The following is a 19,289-nucleotide window of genomic DNA, read 5'->3' as shown; positions in this document are numbered from 1 at the left end:
AATATTTCTGCAAGATGGGTGCCGCGTTTGCTCACAGTCGACAATAAACGCAGTAGGGTGGTGGCCTCTAAAGCCCTGTTGTCGCTCATGCAACGCAATCCGGATGAATTTTTTCGTCGCTTTGTGACTGTAGATGAAACATGGATACACCACTATACTCCCGAGACGAAAGAACAGTCAAAGCAGTGGATTGCGAAGGCAAACCATGTCCAAAGAAGGCGAAAACCGTAAAATCAGCTGGTAAGGTTATGGCTACTGTATTTTGGGATGCACGTGAAATTATTTTCGTTGACTATTTGGAAAAAGGAAAAACAATAACAGGGGATTATTATGCATCTTTATTGGACCAGCTAAAAAACAAAATTGAAGAAAAACGGCCTCATTTAAACAGGAAAAAAATCCTCTTTCATCAGGACAATGCCCGTGTTCACACATGTTTACGATCAATGGCTAAAATTGAAGAATTGAAGTTCGAATTGGTCGACCACCCACCGTATTCGCCAGATTTAGCCCCCAGTGACTTTTTCCTTTTCCCAAACTTAAAAAAATGGCTAAGTGGACAACGTTTTTTTTCAAATGAAGAAGTCATCGATCGGACAAATGCTTATTTTGAGGACCTTCCGAAAACTTATTTTTCTGACGGTTTAAAAAAAATTGAGAAACGTCTAACCAAGTGTATTGAGCTCCAAGGAAATTATGTTGAGAAATAAAAAAAAATACAAAAATAAAACCTGTTTTAATGCTTTTTTCTAAGGAATTATTGACCCACCCTCGTATTATTATGTAACGATAGGCGGGCGAACATCCAGTTTCCACGTTCAATTTCAAATAGTGACTAGATATCATTGTCTAATCGCAGGAAATGGCGTCATGTTAACAGTAAAAGCGATTCGTATTTTATAACTTTGTGACCGGTTCAAGGTCCTCGCCGCTCCGGTGCGCGGCCATTGCCGATTCGGCGGCACTCTGCAGTACATTATCATTTTTTTACTTTAACTTCGAGGAGCGTTTTTCGAACAATGCCTACCATCGATTTTAATATTTTCTAATGTGTGGCGATTGTGCGGGATTCTATACAATCTTAACTTCACAACTTGATAACAATATTGATGATAATATATTATGTATTTATCATTGATAATATCATTGGTTTATCCAGAAAATTTCCTCGGAAAGAAAATCTTAATGATTCGTACGAAATTTTTGCATTGGTTACTATAGAAATGTTAATATCGTTCATGATGGTAACTCTTTATAAATATAATCAAATTGGCATTTTGCATTAATTCCGTGTCAATAGCGGAACAACTCAATAAACCTTCTTCCAAGATACCTAATGGCGTTTGAAATTTTTGCAGATATTCTCATTTTAATTTTATAGCCTTAATATTGAGTGTTTTTTTTTTAAATTTAGTGAAATTCGGCAATGCATAATGAAATTTTACAGTTTAATAAAGAATTAACCACAGAACTGATAATAAATAGAATATCGATAGGCTATATTCAATACGCCACATGTTGATGCAGTATTTTGAATGTGTGAGTGTCCTACGAAAAATGAAGCACGCATTACGCACGTGCAATAGTGTGTGTAATACACCAACATTAAATGAGCGTAAATGCATAAACCGAGAACAGTTTTCAGTATTCGAGGTAAAACGTATTCTTGACACGTGTGTAAGTTTATTCTTCCTTACTCGGAGTCGGTTACGTGCTTCGCCTTACCCGTTATGTATTTCAGATCCCATTATTTCTGAGTTCCCTGGAATTAACCCATACATTTCAGTATATAATTGAATATGTAAATGATTAATCTCAGAAAGGGTTACTCGATTTCATGACACAATTAAGAATTTTTTGACTTTTTTTCTTGCATTATAAAGAGATGACCTTTTTACATTGAATGGCATTATTAAGCCAAAACCTTTAAACTGTGAGTCTTTGTATAAACTCTTATTTAAAGATTATAATAAGTTCCTACCTACTTACATTCTTCATATAAGTAATACGATGATTTTTTTTTCACATACAAAATATCAATATAAACACGATGTCTGAATAGTGTGTCACAGACGTGATGGCAAATCTGTAATAATCACAGTGTGCATGTAGAATTTACCATGCAATATGCGGACACCTGCATGTTTACACGATAGCAGAATAGGATACTGATGTTGTAAACCCAGAAACGCGGTTTTGCAAAGGCATAGACATATTTATTTTCCAACCCCTGTACTGACGTCGGGAGACGATGCGTCGAATTATGTAAATATTCGACAGATACCTGTAGTTTTAGGTCTGGCAAAGTCTCAGGAGCAACCACTAAGACATATGTTTCTACGTACTTAAGCGTTGCCACTTAATGTACTATAAATTTGGACAGATTTTTCTATGCTAATGACAGTGGCCGAACAATGTAAAGGGAGACAATCCGACTCCACTCAACTATAAAGAAAATACACATACGACACTCTCCTTATGTTTTTACCAACATTAAAATCCAACGACTTCTGACCTCTGAATCCATCTTTATCGTCAGTAGATTGGTAAAGGGTGTGGCACTTGAATGTTGTTAATTTAATTTGGAAGAATATGTACATTGAAAGAAAGGCATTACCCAATCGTAGATAAAATATAACTATGTAAGATACAGTAGATACGCCAATAAATAAGATATCTTGGTTTGAGATGATGCAAGTTCTGGTTTATATTTAAAGCGGCATAATAAGGAATAATAAATCGAAACCTGGGGGACGTAATCTCGGTAATGGAAGAAGAGAAAGAAAGACAGCTGATATTCTGATATGCTCTATGACCTGGCAGCGGTTTTCAAATTGGGGAACATAGACACACATTTTTCTGTTTGAAGTTATGCCCTACATACTTATAGCATTTTCACAAAATCAATATTACATTGCTTTCGCTATAAAAGCGATATATTTTAGAGGTATCATGGATTTGTATATTTTGGAGCTATCGTAGATTGTTGTAATCATGTGAAAATATAACTGATAATAGGTACAGTAGATACTTATCACAGCTACGGAAGGATTAAAATCGTCAGTTTCCCTTTTATGTTTATGGTTTCTATATGTATAACGTTTTTGAGAGCACCGCATTATGAGAAATAGATTAGGTATGTCACTTATTATGTAGAAAAAAATCTTCCGCGAAGGTGGAATACTACTAAATATATTATTATTAAAGTGAAGCTGACAAAGGCTGAAAGTATTTCGCATTGCAGATTAATTTGTAGCAGACATCACACTCATTCTCTTAGGATTTATTTTAAATTTTACTTGGGCCGCACTGACAGATTAAAACGTCATGCAAATACTATATCAATAATGTAAAATGTAGATATTTTTAATTAACAATTTTTTTATTCAACGAATAACACACATGATTTCAGAATGTATCATTCCATATATGTACTGAATATATTTATATTCAGTAGATATTTTTATTTGAATGAACAATCATGTAGAATCTCAGACTTGTATATGTAAGTAAGATACTCTCACGGGTCACGGTGGTCTGGTTGTTAGAGCGGTCGTTTCTGAAGATGCGATTCGCATGTTTTGATCAAGTGGCTGTACAAAAAAAATGCATGTTTGTTGTTTGATCCCGTCTAAAGACCCGATGGGTTGTGCGAATGGTTAGCAATTCATCAGAAAAATCTTCGTGAAGGCCCACAGGGTTCGCTTATGAACAAAAATGGAAAATTGACTTTTAGGTAATTAAAGCAAAACGTCAATTCCAGACCGCCATTTTGATTTTGTTTATAATTTTCTGTAGTTATCAATTCGGCCTAGTGGCCCGTGGTGGAATTGTTATCAAAACGCAATTATACAAAAAGCTCTAACTAATCCCTATTTCTTCAGTCTTTGGGCTATACCTACCTACTTATCATTGAGCTTATGACAGTATGTATTTATTTAAAATCCTTGACGAGCGTCCAATTCTTCTCAAAAAACAAGTTTCTCAAAATTTATATAAATCACTGCAGTACAAGAAAATGTTTTTTATATAATTTTTTAATAACTTTAATATAACTTGAATAACAAATTGTTTTGTTATTCTGGTCAAACTAATTGTAAGTATTAAATGCAATAGGATATAAAACCAGTACACCAAACCAAACACTTGGATTACATAATATAGTCATACGACATCCATTAAGTCCCAGTAAACATGATAGTAATATGGTAAATTGAACAGTTTCATTACGTCGCAGATGAACGCGAAGTCTCAGTAAAACCTTTCAGATTTACAAAATTTGACAACCATCGTGCCTGGCAAATTGAGAATCATGTCTTCTTATGTATGTATTTTATGACGACCCCTCCACTCTCATTGGCAAGACAACCCCTAAAGTTTCTCTATTTTGAAGCAGGATGACTTTGGGTGAGTGGTTTTGTCTGTAACTTCTTTGCTATAATATCCCAGTGCCTAAGTACTTACATAAGTATTCCTATATCTTATACGAGAGTACATACTTATATATCCCTAATTTTACTTCACTGTACCTACCTAATTTTAAAAAAATACCTAAGTAACATATTTTGCTGTTATATCTACATAAGTGATATTGCGATAGTTGCGATAGTTACCAATCTGTGCAAATGTTGCGGGGTTATCTGCCTTGTTACTGCCATTTCGTATATTAGTCGGAAAATTACCAAAAACCACAGTGATGGGTAATACGCTGTAAAATCTTTGTAATATAAGAAAGTTAAACTTATTTTTGTAATATTGACAACATTTATCTGAGTCAGTCACTCATATCTGCGGTTTGTGTACGGCCGCCAGACGTGGATCTTATAATCGTGTCAGAATATGAAGATTTTACTGCCTCACTCCTGTGCCCCGAAGAAGGCTTTCCCCGGAACCGACGAGTCACACATAAAAAACAATAAGAATTTCAGCCGTCAAAATCTGATAATTTATTACCATAATATTAGGTCGATTTAGCCTTCTGGAATACTTCAATATTACTCTAAATATCACATTTTCAAATGTTGTCACTATGGGTACCATGGCTTCCACATCCTGGAGCGGGACGCCAGACTAGGATCTTTGTCGGGCGCCCTTACCTATCGCGTTAACGGCAACGTTTTCCAAATATTTCGCGGAGCCCCAAGGTTCTGCGAGGTAAAAATAAGGATATTTTTAGATTTTTTTTGTATTCAAAAATAAACTCACTTAAATTATTGAATTTCCGGAACTCATATATATCATAATATATCCTCGCCATAGTGGATAAATAGCTGTCAGCAACACAAAAAAATAATATAAAATAAAAATCTACACACGAATTAGGTATCTTTTAATTATATTAATGACCATTTCAAAGGCGCATGTGACTTTTTTTTACCATTGGAGAAAATTTGTGATGTCTTTATCTCACAGCTGGTTGACCCGCCTCGCCGGGCCTCCAGGATAGAACCCTGTCAGCCCCCACTTGTGAGGACCATGATAGGAACCTTGCTATCTTGCTGAAATCAGTTAAAATCCATTCACGAAGAACGTTTAATAATACGAATTAGGGAGTGTATCCTTTTATTTTTTTGATTAATTCTAGTTTGCCGACAATTAACTTAGTTTCCTACATCAGTTTATTTTGTTGTCCATTCGTGAATAATGTAACAAAGAAATAGTTTAAAAAAAACCTATCATTAAAATAATAGACTGAAGTGCTCCCTGTTGAGCTAATAATATTATGTTCAAAATATCAATATAAATTACAAAAAAACTTACTTTTCAATATTTTTTTGTCGTTTCAACACCTTCACACGGCTTTTAAAATACGCCACTACGAAGTGCTGTTTGCCTGGTAGAATTTAGATACATGCAGTGATTTACCCGGAGAAAGGTTGTATTATTGGGCATTGGGGGAACGCTTCACTTACACCGGATTTTACTATGGAGTCTTACCAATTAAACGGGTTGTAATTTCATACAATCGCTAACTATCGAAACTTTTTTTCATCTATTACATGAGTCCATCAATGAATGACCGTAGTCAATATATACATATATATAGGTACTGTAATCTGGAAGGTGACCATATCACCGACTAAGCTATCTATACAATTGCTAATCACGCGCAAATTTCTGCTATGCTTTTGAGGTGTTTTTTAAAGCTCGTGGATAATGGCGACTTTCTTTTCTTCTTTTGAAATCAATTATAACGGTATTGATAACACTAATATTAACGGAATTTGAAATGAATTCGCCATACTGTCACTGAATGACGTAGGTTTTCAACATATATGTATAGAGTTGGGGTCAATCCACTGCTGGATGAAGGTCTCTCCTAGCTCCGCCCAGGTCTTCTCTTGTACATACATCCACCGAACTTCATGAGTTCGTCTATCGTTGGTAGATAAACATTATAGAAGGAAGATGGAATGAAAAATATAGTCAATAATAGCGATCAGGACCGGTTACATCAGCTTAGAGGGATAATGTCAATTATTGATAAAACCCATTTTATGTATTGATGTAAGAAAATATATCCGTTGTGAATGTAATCTATCTAGTAGGTGGCCCTCATAGTTCAATGCGTAATGCATTATCTTGTCATCCGGGGTCTCCGGGTTTGATTCCCTGTGATGTAATAATACGTTTATGTGATTTTATCAAAGTCTGGGTGTTTCTGTAGTTATTTCACTGTCATTACAATGTTGATAGGTACTACACTATCGTGACCGGGACTTATGGCTTTTTGTGGTGTAAAATGTAAGCCAGGCATATGTAACCTTTTTTTGAATCAACGTGCCATAATTAGTATCGTAGTAGGAAATAATATTCATTTGAAAGAAATACGAATGTATGTCGAATCAAGACCGACTATATGCAGGTCGTGACACTGGATTGCGAATTACGATGTTAGTGCTAGTTATTGGTTATATTCAAATGCAATGAGGAAACCTGTTAGCAATAAAAATGAAAATGGTCGATTGCATATTTTGTTCAAATGATTATCATTTATGGCAATATCATCATTTTCTAAAACTCGTTTTCCACATTGCATTCGAAGTATGAACATAGCTAGTATTACGATCGAAATGTATAGTTAATATTGAACGCTATTAAACATTGATTAAGTACAAACATACATGTTTATACATTAAAACATACCGAAGAACACGGGTTGTTTATGACTGCTCTAAGCGGACTAAACCGGTCCTGGACGTTTTAAATTACATGTTATTATCATACATTTATGTAAGTACTTTCATTTTTTCTGGTTTTCTTATTATCGTGATTACTGTTAGCTTTAGTTTCAAAAATAATTACTCGAACTAAAGAAAATTTAATTGAAGTCGATTATTTCAGTGCTGACCAACTGTTCAAAGATTGATGCCAAATCTGGCCCGCTTGATTTTGGTTCGTGTCGATTTGAGCGTCGAAATTATGATTACACTCGAATCTAGATGTGTAATAATGGCGCCATCTTTTTGAGAGCGTTTCTTTGTGAAATTCAAACATGGAATAGGTACGTGAAGCGATAGTAACTGTGGTCGGAGCGGTGTTCAGACTGTGTGGGGGTTCGAGGGTGTTGTCGCTAGATGGCCGGCCGCCAATCAATATTAGGTAATAGTATAAATAACAATAATGGCAGACGCATCGCCTAATGTGAGAGTGTAAGACCACCCTCGCCCACCCTCCCGCAGTCGCTCACCGGCGGTATTGATTATTCTCGGGGCGTGGGGGTGGGGGTCGGGGTCCGCGGGGAGGGGGACGTCCGCCCCCCTGCCCCCGCCGGTTAATCCGCACCGCAGCGCGAAAAACGTCTCGGTGCTCACTAGTCACTGCGCCCCGAGTCTTATTATTATTGTCGCCTTGTAGGCGCGATCCGAAAAGGTGAGCAACGGCTGCCTTTCGGGCGGCACTCTGTGCTCTCGTGGAAAGCAAAGCCGATGATATGACGTTCCAGTGTCTACCGGTTACATGATCGGCTTCCTCCTTACACGATAAAGACAAAAACCTGCATAGTGGCTGCATATACATGCCGGGTGTGGGTGGACTTACCCAAAATCATTGCCCAGTGGGAAGTCCAGACCAACATACATTTGTCCGTAATCAAATAAAACATTGTATAAGAACATTTGGAATGTTTTTTTTATACAAATATCCATTTTTTTTTGTATTTCGCCCCAGATGGAAACGTGTGTAAATATACCGACAAGCAAGCAAGTGGCCATATGTGCGGAAGAAATTTCACTTTTTCATCGGAAGTAGCGATGCGGGATATTGTGGGATGTTGTTTTGATTAAACCTCGCAAAGTTGTACAATGTGGACTGTCCAAACTACATTTAGTTGTATTTCAATTATACGATGTCTTTTCACCCGGTATGGAATTTAATAGCAATGTTTGCAAATGTTGACTGCTTTGGGTTTCAAACACAACCGGTCCCTGCGCATCTATTCTATACACAAGACTGCTTTCGGCCTTTACGGCAGCTAACTAGGATATGAAAGTATCGAAATATTAACACGTATTGTAACAATTACAATAAGTTAGCCGTCTGAACTGTCAAAACTGTCTATCTCACTCTAACATTTATCACAGCCAAGAGAGGTGATGTTAAAACATAGCACTTATTGTAACAATAATTACAACTAACTTATTGTAATTGTTACACTTGAATACTTTCCTACCCTAAATAGCGGCCGAGAGCAGTCTTGTGTATTAGGTATAGAATAGATGCGCTGGTTTCAAACAATTGTTTGTGCAGATCTAGTTGCAAGAAAAATTTGGAGGGGACTTGCATCGACATCCATCGCAATTCGGGCGGTGAGCTTTACCGATTAAGTTATCATGCGTAAGTTTACTAAAACTATGCATTTGGAATGTTATTTCAATTGGCGACCATTTTTGAAATTTTAAAATTACAATATTAACATAATTGGAGACATACATGGGTATTGTAAAATTTCCTCGTAAATAGCAATTGTAACAATGGTTCAATCATTGATTAAAAGTGGGATAAGTACTACAAAAAAAATTGCGTTTTATTAAATTAAAACAACAATACAATGCTGTTCCACCATGAATTGACAGTTAACAAAATAAAAGAAATGGTTCAATCAGGCATGTTTTATCGCGCGACAGACCAGAATTTTCATGTGATTCCAGATTGCTTATTGGCGTAAAAAGTTAGTGATACCTATTGCTTGTTCAGGAAGTAGGCATATTGAGATGACAGCTCGAAAATGAATGTTTTGGGATATGAGAAAATTGCAGCTCCTTTTCAATGAATTTTATTTATTTAACGGTGGGATCAGTCACGTTTCTCAAATTATATATTTTTTAAATGTTACGTGTATCATTTTGGGAGCACGATATAATATTATGGACAAGCTAATAATAATGTTTAAATTATCTACTTGCAAGGCTTATTTCAATCCCTTGACACTCACTACACATGAGGAATAAAACTACCCTCGTAAAGCACTCGGCTGATATACATCTGGGTCTGGTCATTGATACGTATACGAAACGTCATGTATACGAAAGAATGATAATAATGTGTGAGGCTAAAAAGCACTTTATGTACCACCTACCTTGTAATAAGTGGGGATTATTGTTTTTGGCAGCCCTATTTAGCTAACTTGTTCGCTTAAATATTGTCACACACAAAATTAATTCTACTCGCATTGCAATAAGGGTTCATATTACAAATTCGCCTATGTCTTTGACATGATTGAAATTCTCTATACATTTTAAGCAGTATCCAATAGTAGGTAGGTATCTCAATGTTTGATAAACGAAATCAATTTCAAGGTGTACGATAACAAGTTAATAACTTTAACATACTATTACATAAATAATCTATATTATATTATAAATCATACATGAAGAAGCACAAAATAATTGAGGCTCTTGGAGACAAGGGCAACACAGTTGCATAGTATGCATTACATAGCTTCAAATATAGTAAGTCTTATTAGAGTGCCGCGAACGAGGAATTTTCAGTGTAGAATATTTTAATTTCCAACCAAATTTATGTGTTATTCTAAAATACGACGCGAAGTCCACCATCCACTAAATATTTCGTAACAATATGAAACCATATTTTTTGCAACGCCTCTCACTTTCATAGAATGTCCACCCTTGTGAAAGGGTTTTCTAAATCAAAATTATTATCTTAAAGAAGTGGTTTCCCCTGTAGCCAGTTTCTCATTGGGATCCCTCTTTCGGAAAGCCGGGCGCGGTAGGATAGTGGCCACAGAAGCGCTGTTTCATATTTTCCCACGAACTGCGCGATCGTGGGCTTCGGTTATTTTTTCGATTACGTGTCACTAATTTTTAACTGCATCGCAGACATTCATCTCCTAGGACCTAGTAGTAACATTTATCGATATTACTTGTATTTATTATCTTTTATCTATAGGTATTTTATTAAGTTCCCTATATATTATCCCCTACTCTCGCTGCCACATGTACCCATTCACTCGTATTGCGGCATGATATGGGCGACAATCATAGATGTATCAAAATAAAACCAGTCACAAACACGAAATAACATTATAAAGACAGCGGCACTAGGAAGTCACAGATAGAGCCTCAGTTCATATCAGCAATCAACTTTTGGATGGCTATCGTTGTAATTATGCAACATTCTTGGTATAAATAGGAACTTTGCTACACTTATCAGTGTTGATCTGTCACTGATAACTATCTAAGAAATTGGGAGTATTGGAATGCCAATTGATAGGGCAATCACTTGTATTCAACTAAATCGCTCGCTTGAAATATTCCACCTAAGTGAGTGAGTTTAAATATGATGGGGTATATTTAGTTCTAGGCATAATATATACCTACATACTTCTTAAGGTGATGTCTCTATGTAAAGTTGTTATCGAAAAATAGCTAGAAAAGTTTATTAATCGGTAAATATATATTCAAAAGTAATGAGAAAAATAAAATAAAAAATTAAGATGTATCGTGGAGTTCTATATACCAAAAATACGTGTCAAATTCGGTACATTTCTATCGGGTGGTAAGAATGAATGACATAAGATTTATTATCAAAATTACGATAAAAATGTACGTAAATCTATTACCTAGGGAAACGCTAAACGTTAATTGGAATTTATTATATCCTTATATCTTTTTTTTCAAATTTAAAAAACATCGATTTAGAGGTTAGAAAGCACGCAATTAAAATCGAAACGTCTCGGTTCAGACATAATTTATCGCAAAAAACGCTTAGCGTTTCTATTAAAAATATTATTTATTAATTTTTAGGCTAGTTATTTAAATTTAATCTTGTATTTTTGTATATTAACGAATCGATTGTAAATAAAATGAATATTTGACAAGACTTTATCGACATATGCTGCTAACGCGGAAATAAATCGAACTATTTTTGAAACAGTACTTGCATAGATTAAAAAATACATACACACACACATACATTGAAAATAAAGGTTCGCCAGGTACGAAGACAAAAACTGTGTTAATTCTGCTGTCAATAATTTTTGTTTGCGATATTGGAGCATATGTCAATGGACTACATATATCAACCTCCACTTTCTGAAATAGTGTTGTGTAATTATTTCAGATATTTATTACTGTTTTGACGCACCTACCTTTTATAAAGCGATTTTAAAATAAATATAGTTTCATAATAATATAAAGAAAGCATACGAGCGAAAATGCCTAAGATACTTCTGACACACATCAAATTTAATCTTTGTCTAGTAACTGTACAATTTATCCATATTTATGTTAAGTGTTTAAAATGTTATAAGTAAAAAAAAATCGTCTATTCACGTGGTAGTCGCGAAAATTATGAACAATATACAATGTTAAAAATAATAAGAATTGTTAAAATTTCTAGTCACAATATTATTCAAAGACAAATTAACCCGATCAAAACAGCCTCGACAAACTTCCACTTCACTAACTTTTGTTCTATATGTTTATCCTGGATACAGCGGCAAACACATTTTGAAAATAGCCGATATACTGGATTATTTGTTAGTTTGGGTTAGTTTAAGTTAGATTAGGTAATCCTAACAAATAATCCAGTATATAGGCTATTTTCAAAATGTCTTTGCCGCTGTATCCAGGATAACCGACTTGTACCCTAACTTTAATTACATACATACTATTGTACTATATTTGGGCCATCAAACGTTCATTCCTGTCTACGGCCTTAAAATTATTATCTACGTGCCTATATAACTGTATGCCGTCCTGTCAAAAAGTGGAGGTTGATAATTTAGTATGTAGAAAATAGAAGTTATTATTATTCTCCATAAAATATAGGGTAAACAATTCAGTGAATGAACACATAAGAGGTGAATTTGAAAATAAATTAAATTAAAAACGATTAAATGAACTAAGAAAATTATAACAATAGGTAGGTACAATAAATTGTGTATAACCGTGGTATTACTAATTTTATGCCGTGATGCTTTGATAGTTCAACTTTTCATAATATTTGGATCACTATTTAGTTGCTCATTTATCTGCTACATCATAAAGTCGTAAATATTGTTTTTTTATGAAGCAATCATAAATACAAAAAATTAAGATCTACTTTTCAATCATAGTAGATACCTAGGAATATGGTATAGGTGTTGATAATTTTTAATTATTTATTCGAGATCTTCAGGGAATTACCTAGAAATCACTGGGCCAATAAGGTTTCTTTTTATATCTCCAAATCCATTTCACTTACACATTTATAGGTAAAATAAATAAAACTATCTTTTATTTTATCTTGCACTGTTCTTTAAAATCGACATTAGATTTTTTCAAAGAAATAACGTTCTGTCTTTTTCTTAGAATATTATGTAATCAGTGGTGCACTTACTTCAAATTCTAAATTTTTTTCTTACGTTTTACAATTTTTTTTTTAATTTGTCACTTATTTTGTCCTTGGGTTTGCTTATCAAGATTTGTTCGCATGTTTATTTACGTTTTTTCTTACCTCCAACTTCTTTTTTATTCAATTCGTTGCGTGTCTTACTTTATTCTTATCTCAGATATAGTTAGTTAGTTAATACAAACCGTCCACTCTGTGGAGGCCCATATGAACCCATTAGGATCGGACATGGTTGAAACGAAATGAATTGGGATGTCTATATAATATCGACATTGTCATAATTATAACTACAGTCGAACTCGGTTATTACAATCTCGGACATAGCGAGATCTCGGATGTAATGAGGAAACAGTCGTTGACATTTGGTATATGATTTTCTCCATACATTTTTATTCACTGTTATAACGAGATACTTATCGGATATACCGAGCTAAAATACTGGTAATGTGTTGATCGTTTAAAGACATTTAAACCCTAAGCAATAAAATCCGATCGGACAGGATGCCGCCGGGGACAGATTACGTTTATGACACTAGTCAAGTGTCTAATTGTTGTTTTCGCCGACAATAAAAATACCTATTCTCTGATATAACGAGTACCGCTTATAACGAGCAAATTCAGCCGGTCCAACCTTCCTAGTAATAACCAAGTACAACTGTATATTCCTTATTTTGTTTAATAATAATTCGAATGGCATTTGTTTTGCTATTCATTTCATATCATTCTTTTATTCCACCTCTAGTAGAAATTCGATGTAATTGTCAATTGTACAAGATTAAACTCAATCTTATAAACATTTGTACTTAAATGTTCATTTACTACTATAAATGAATTTTACTGTAGAAAAATATTTATATTAATTCGTATTGACAACGTAAAAAAATCTGGTTCATTGACTGGACAGGATACCCTTGTATTGCCACTGTAAAAATAACTACGGTAAACAAAATGTAAAAATCATAAACACTTTAAATCAAATCGACATGTTAGAATTGTAAATATTTTATGGGGAAATATTAATTGTAAATATTTTTACATAGGTAAGTAAATATATAATAAATTTAAATGCATTTTTATCAAACTTATGATTTTTAATATGTGGCGACACACAATATTTTATTTTATATTTTATTGCCATCTGGTTGCGATCGACGAAAGTTTTTAGTAACACATTTTTAGAAATTCATGGTAGATGCCTGTAGATGCCTTTAGATGGCGTTGAAGTCACATTTGATCGTAAATTGAGGCAAAGAATTCGCCTTAACATAGAGATTATTAGTGATTGTTAAAACCAATATATACCAGGAACAAAAATGTGTGGAGTAAACTTTTTGTCTGTTTCGAATACAATGAACGTTTTGCTAAATGTCTTTTTTTCTGATTTGCAGATTGTGTGTATTTCGAAACGTCGTCAACGCTCCCTTACCAAATCCGGCGGATAGAGGAGCTGAACAAAACACCGTCGGGCAATGTCGAAGCCAAAGTCATGTGCTTTTACAGGCGGAGGGACTTGCCCAGTCAGCTCATACAGCTTGCAGACAAACACCAAAGTAAGTTTACAATTTCACGAATAATAATATGTATTGTTAAACGTGTGTAGTGATTGATGTGAGAACAAAATTCGTCACGAAATTCGACGAAGTTGCGGGCTTCATAGTATGCGAGGAGGTACTTTAACACTGCAACAGGCCATTAGGCCCAGTGACAGTAGTGTAGTGAAAAGTAGTGTATTTACTAATAAAAGAAAAACAATTACAATCACAGCGAGCCCCGTTCATTAAAAAGTTATATAATTGCAAAGACAAAACTATGCGGATCAATAATATTGATTATGTGGTGTTTTTTTATATATATATGTATATACAATATTTGTTTAATATGACATCATGAAACGTAACACGTATTATGGTAATTAGTAATACAACGTCGCTTAATGTACCAAATTAATAGGTTTTATTTTTTTCCATTGCAACTTATGTTCTATTGTACTTAATAAAAATATGTTAAATTACAATAAAAAAATATTTTTACCTATACAATATTTTCTATGAAAAAAAAATCATTCAAACTCGCTCAATCTCACTGAAATTCAAATGGCAAAAAATCTTTATTTTTACAAATATCAATTAATAAAACATATTATTCTCCATAATTCTTTCTTACAATATATATCTCTAAAATGAATATTAAGCCTTGTACACCTACCTACAATTCGTGGTGCAAGAGGTGTTTTGGTCAAATTTGAAAACGGATCCGAAGTTACATAATTTAAAAAAATAGAAATATAATTATGTAGAAGAGTATATTATACTACGTATAAGGGTCTAGGACGATTTGGCACCGCGAACTGGCCTCCGCCGATTGGCCTCCGGTAATTGGCCGCCGGTACAATCGGACGCCGGCCCAATTGGACGCCGACCCAATTCGACGCCGACCCAACTGGCCTCCGGGAGATTGGACGCCGCACAGTTGAATTAAATGCGCAAAGGAATAGACGTACGTTACGATTTGTTGGAGTAAATAAGCAAGTCAGTTTAATATGCTTCTATCTTCTCAGTAGTCGTACCTTATACATTTCGAGCTTGACACATTTTTAATATAGATTGAGAAAAATTATTATGCCTTATGATGTTTATTAAAAGAAAATAATTCTTTCCTCGCTAAAACTTAAAGATGTGCATAATCAATTAATTTATTGTCTATACATGGGTACTTATTTATATTTACAACAAATATTAAAAATAATGTTAGATGTTAGAATGAAAATTACATTATATTTCAGCGTTTTATCGACTTAATATTATAATAAAGCTTAAACATGTATATTATTATGCATAAATGCGTATTTTAAGATAGTATGAAATTACAAACAAAATATTAAGTAAGTTATCTGCTAAGTATAAATGTTTTAGTAGTTTGATTGATAAACTACTTAGGTACTGGGTGCCGGACGAAATCTCGAAGATTTCCCGTTTATTCCTGTGGTTTTTATTACGTGTTTTATTCAGACATGTGTAGACATATTGGGCCATCAACTAACTGCATACGTACAAAATTTCGGATACGAGTCCACGTATGGTGAAACCAAAGTGTGTAATCAAATTTATTAATATCGGTTAAGTAAGTACCTACCTGGATTTAAAATTCACTTAATTTATACAATTCTTTCCTGTCGGGTGACTGTGGTCTGTGGCCAACTGCATATGAACAAATAATTTCCTGGCACCAATAAAACTGCTTATTATTTGACCAAAATTTGGCAATAGTAAATAATATAATATATTAATGATAATGGGTATAGATCATTAATTTTATCTCTCGTTGTAATGCCATTACTTACAGAATGAATAATATTCGTTTCAATTGAAATGTATTAATGAATTGAATTCTCAGAATTAGATAATTTTGCCTTATAGTGCTGATCATAAATTCTATATCGTTCGCTGTATTACAAATGCGATTATTAAACTTGTTGCAAAAAAATATTAACATTGTCATATTTCGCTGGGCAGACGGCGTGAAATTTATTCGGACGAAAACGAATTCTCCAAAACTAAAACATCCTTCGTGTATTTTTTTTTTGTTAGCACGAGGCTAATTATTAAATAGCGGAAATCACCATAATATTATTAATGTGCACTAACATCAAATAATATTCATAACAATAATGCTAGAAATATTATTGTATTTATGTTGGCTTGCATCCGATGTTTAACTATTGCATCAACAGCGTGGGCATCAACATATTAGGGTTAGTTTAAAATAAAACTGTCCGTTATTTCGATAATTTCTTTCCGATTCCAATAATTATTGTACATATTATTTTTTTTTAAATTAAATATTTCGTAACAATGTTCTCTTATATTTTCTGTTTGTTATGCAAAAAAACTTAAATTTTGCCAAAATCATAAATAAAACTGTTAAATCATGCTATAGCAATGTAATTTCATTTCATCGTAGTATTAACATACCCTTCATTATTAAAATGAGTAGAATCATCGGATTTGTTTATAAGTCAGAGAGTGAATGTAATATGTTCATAAAACGAAAGCCTCAGTTCATGTACCTTATATTTTGATCATTGATCACCAAAGCCCCAAATATAAGTTGATTATAATTAATATACGTTGGAAAAAATCATTTAAATATTTAAAATAGTATTGATAATGTTGGTCGTGCTGTGTGCAAAGTTTCGATCTCCTGCTGTGCGAGGCACCCCCAGCTCTCTTTCCCTTTTGAAATACGCAATTATGCGTTAATGTCGTGGGTCCCTAGATCGAATCCCGGGCCTGGCAAAAAATATGTTTTTTTAAAATGTGTGCTTGGACCCAGATTATTGACCTAATAGGTTGAGCAAGTGGCCAACATCCATTTCTCGTAAACACGAAGATGTGGTAATACAACCTGAACTCCGTGCAGGCCCGCGTGATCGAACATGGTAAAAAAAAGTTATTTGTAATTTTATTATTCGCAGTGATGAAACGTGTGTAATCCAAGACCATGTCCGATCCTGCTAGGATCATATGGGCCTCCACAGAGTGGAGGTTTGTATTGACAGATTTTGTTTTTTACGAGAAATGGATGTCAGCCACTTGCTCAACCCATTAGGTCCATACCCTGACACATACAAATTGAAAAACAATAATATGTGTACTTGCCAGACCCAGGATTCGAACCTGGGACCCACGGCTTTATAGTCCAACGCTTAAGCCGCGCGGCCACCGTGGGTAATCAGTATTGAATAAAAAATATTTAAGAAAAAAGTTAACTTTTGACGCCTGTACTGTACATCCAGTGTAGTGGTTCAGAGCGTGCCGGGGCGGCGTTCCGGCACCTCTTTAGACAGTTTTCACAAATTTTAAGTAACACGCAATAAGTAGAGTTGCTACTTTATAACTTGCACTCCGACTCTCGGATAAAAATGATGTAATTTATTCCAAAATCATTTTTTACATTTATTATCTATTTATTTTCTTATTACTACATATATTAATGCACGTGAATATCATTTGATCTAATTTTATGCAAGGTAATCAGGCAAAGAAGCGTATCAGTGTAGTAACTAGTGCAAAAAATTCAAAGTTATAAAACGTATAGGTACTTACTCTAGTTGTGAGTAATGCGAATGAAGTAAACAATGTCGCCGTTATTTTGATTTTTGATTTTTTTAAACAATCGAGAACCAGTATACTGGGCGTAAAAATATAAGGGAAGCGATTGGTCAGTTCAATTCTTAAGTTATTATGGGAAAATGTATTGATCCCGTTGCTTCGTTTTTTTGTCTATCGATAGGTAATCGCTGTTACGATATTTTCTGTACGTATCCGTCGAAATAATAAAACATGTGCTTAAAACCGGTACTATTTTGTTTAGCATACGTCACTATCACTGTACTACAATGTATATCATGTTGGTAACATCACCACGATTTAAATTACAAAGATCATTTCTTGCCAGGTTTGAAATAGCCTTTAATTATTCGCACGAATGATCTTTTTCTAGAATATGAAAGTTTCTTTAGTTTTTCAATTATTTGGTACCTATCTGACATTCCACCTAATCAGTGCCACGGACGAGTTAACTCGCGGGATCTTGTAAAGTCATAACTTCTGAATGAATTGTTTGTGTATATTTTCTAAACAATATTTATCATTTTAGTGTGAAAATATTCACGTTAAACTCGAGAAACATGTGGATTTGGTAAATTTTCACAAATATTTATCATTCTGTTCCCATTTCATATTTTTTAAGGGATTTATTTTATTCCAAAAATAGCTGGCCTACAAGTGCCCGCCTAGTAAAAATTGGCTGGCAGTTTTAAGGTTAAATATTGTGTGTACAACTGTGCTGTTTTTGCTAACGTCTGGAGCGACAACGCGTTGTTATTGAAGATCTGACACGATGTGAAATAAGAAAAATATTCAGTATGTATGGGATAAAAAATAATTTAATTAGTGATTGTAAAATTAATATGAAATTGTTGCGATTTGTGTTCGAGAACATTCCGGCCGCATTTCATAGCGACACCATCGCCCCAACTCAATCATGGCGGTATAAATAATTCAGTCGAGTGCAGAGTGGACCCGATCGGCGTACGTTTATATTGCGACCGTCTACTTTGGGTATTGTGTGGATTTAGAAAAGCTATATTTAGCTTCGAGGAGAGAAAACTAAAAATAGCCCCTGTCGTTTGCACATTGTCTTCAATTTCGCCTGCATGGTAGGTATTATCCGTGGAACGTGTAATCCGCATCTATCTATCTGCCCGGAACACGGAAATATTGTAATATTTTGTAATCGACCATATTCGATGTAGCAATGCTCTCAGTGAACATTATTGTAACAGTCTAGGCATGTATATTGAAATGTATGAAAAGTCAACGATTTCAACGGTGAATTTTTGATGGGAACGCATTTTTATTGAGTAACATTTTGTA

The 19,289-nt window shown here is 34.2% G+C and overlaps 2 protein-coding genes across 4 annotated transcripts in view; one reads left to right on the top strand and one right to left on the bottom strand.

Moving 5' to 3' along the window:
• Positions 1 to 19,289, bottom strand: part of H (transcriptional corepressor hairless) — a 249,032-nt gene that overhangs the window by 65,737 nt on the left and 164,006 nt on the right. The gene's annotated exons all lie outside the window — the stretch shown is intronic.
• The window catches only part of MTA1-like (metastasis associated 1-like), a 197,186-nt gene that overhangs the window by 46,212 nt on the left and 131,685 nt on the right, over positions 1 to 19,289 (top strand). For all 3 annotated transcript variants that reach the window (XM_085947929.1, XM_085947928.1, XM_085947927.1), the window contains exon 2: positions 14,241 to 14,402. In XM_085947929.1, coding sequence (XP_085804055.1) covers positions 14,241 to 14,402 — 162 coding nt within the window. The remainder of the gene's footprint in view (positions 1 to 14,240; positions 14,403 to 19,289) is intronic.

Source organism: Rhyacophila brunnea, unplaced genomic scaffold (assembly GCF_057557595.1).
Source record: "Rhyacophila brunnea isolate RB1 unplaced genomic scaffold, BYU_Rbru_1.0 scaffold_20, whole genome shotgun sequence".
Classification (NCBI taxonomy): domain Eukaryota; kingdom Metazoa; phylum Arthropoda; class Insecta; order Trichoptera; family Rhyacophilidae; genus Rhyacophila; species Rhyacophila brunnea.
This window is presented reverse-complemented; position numbering and strand designations above follow the sequence as displayed.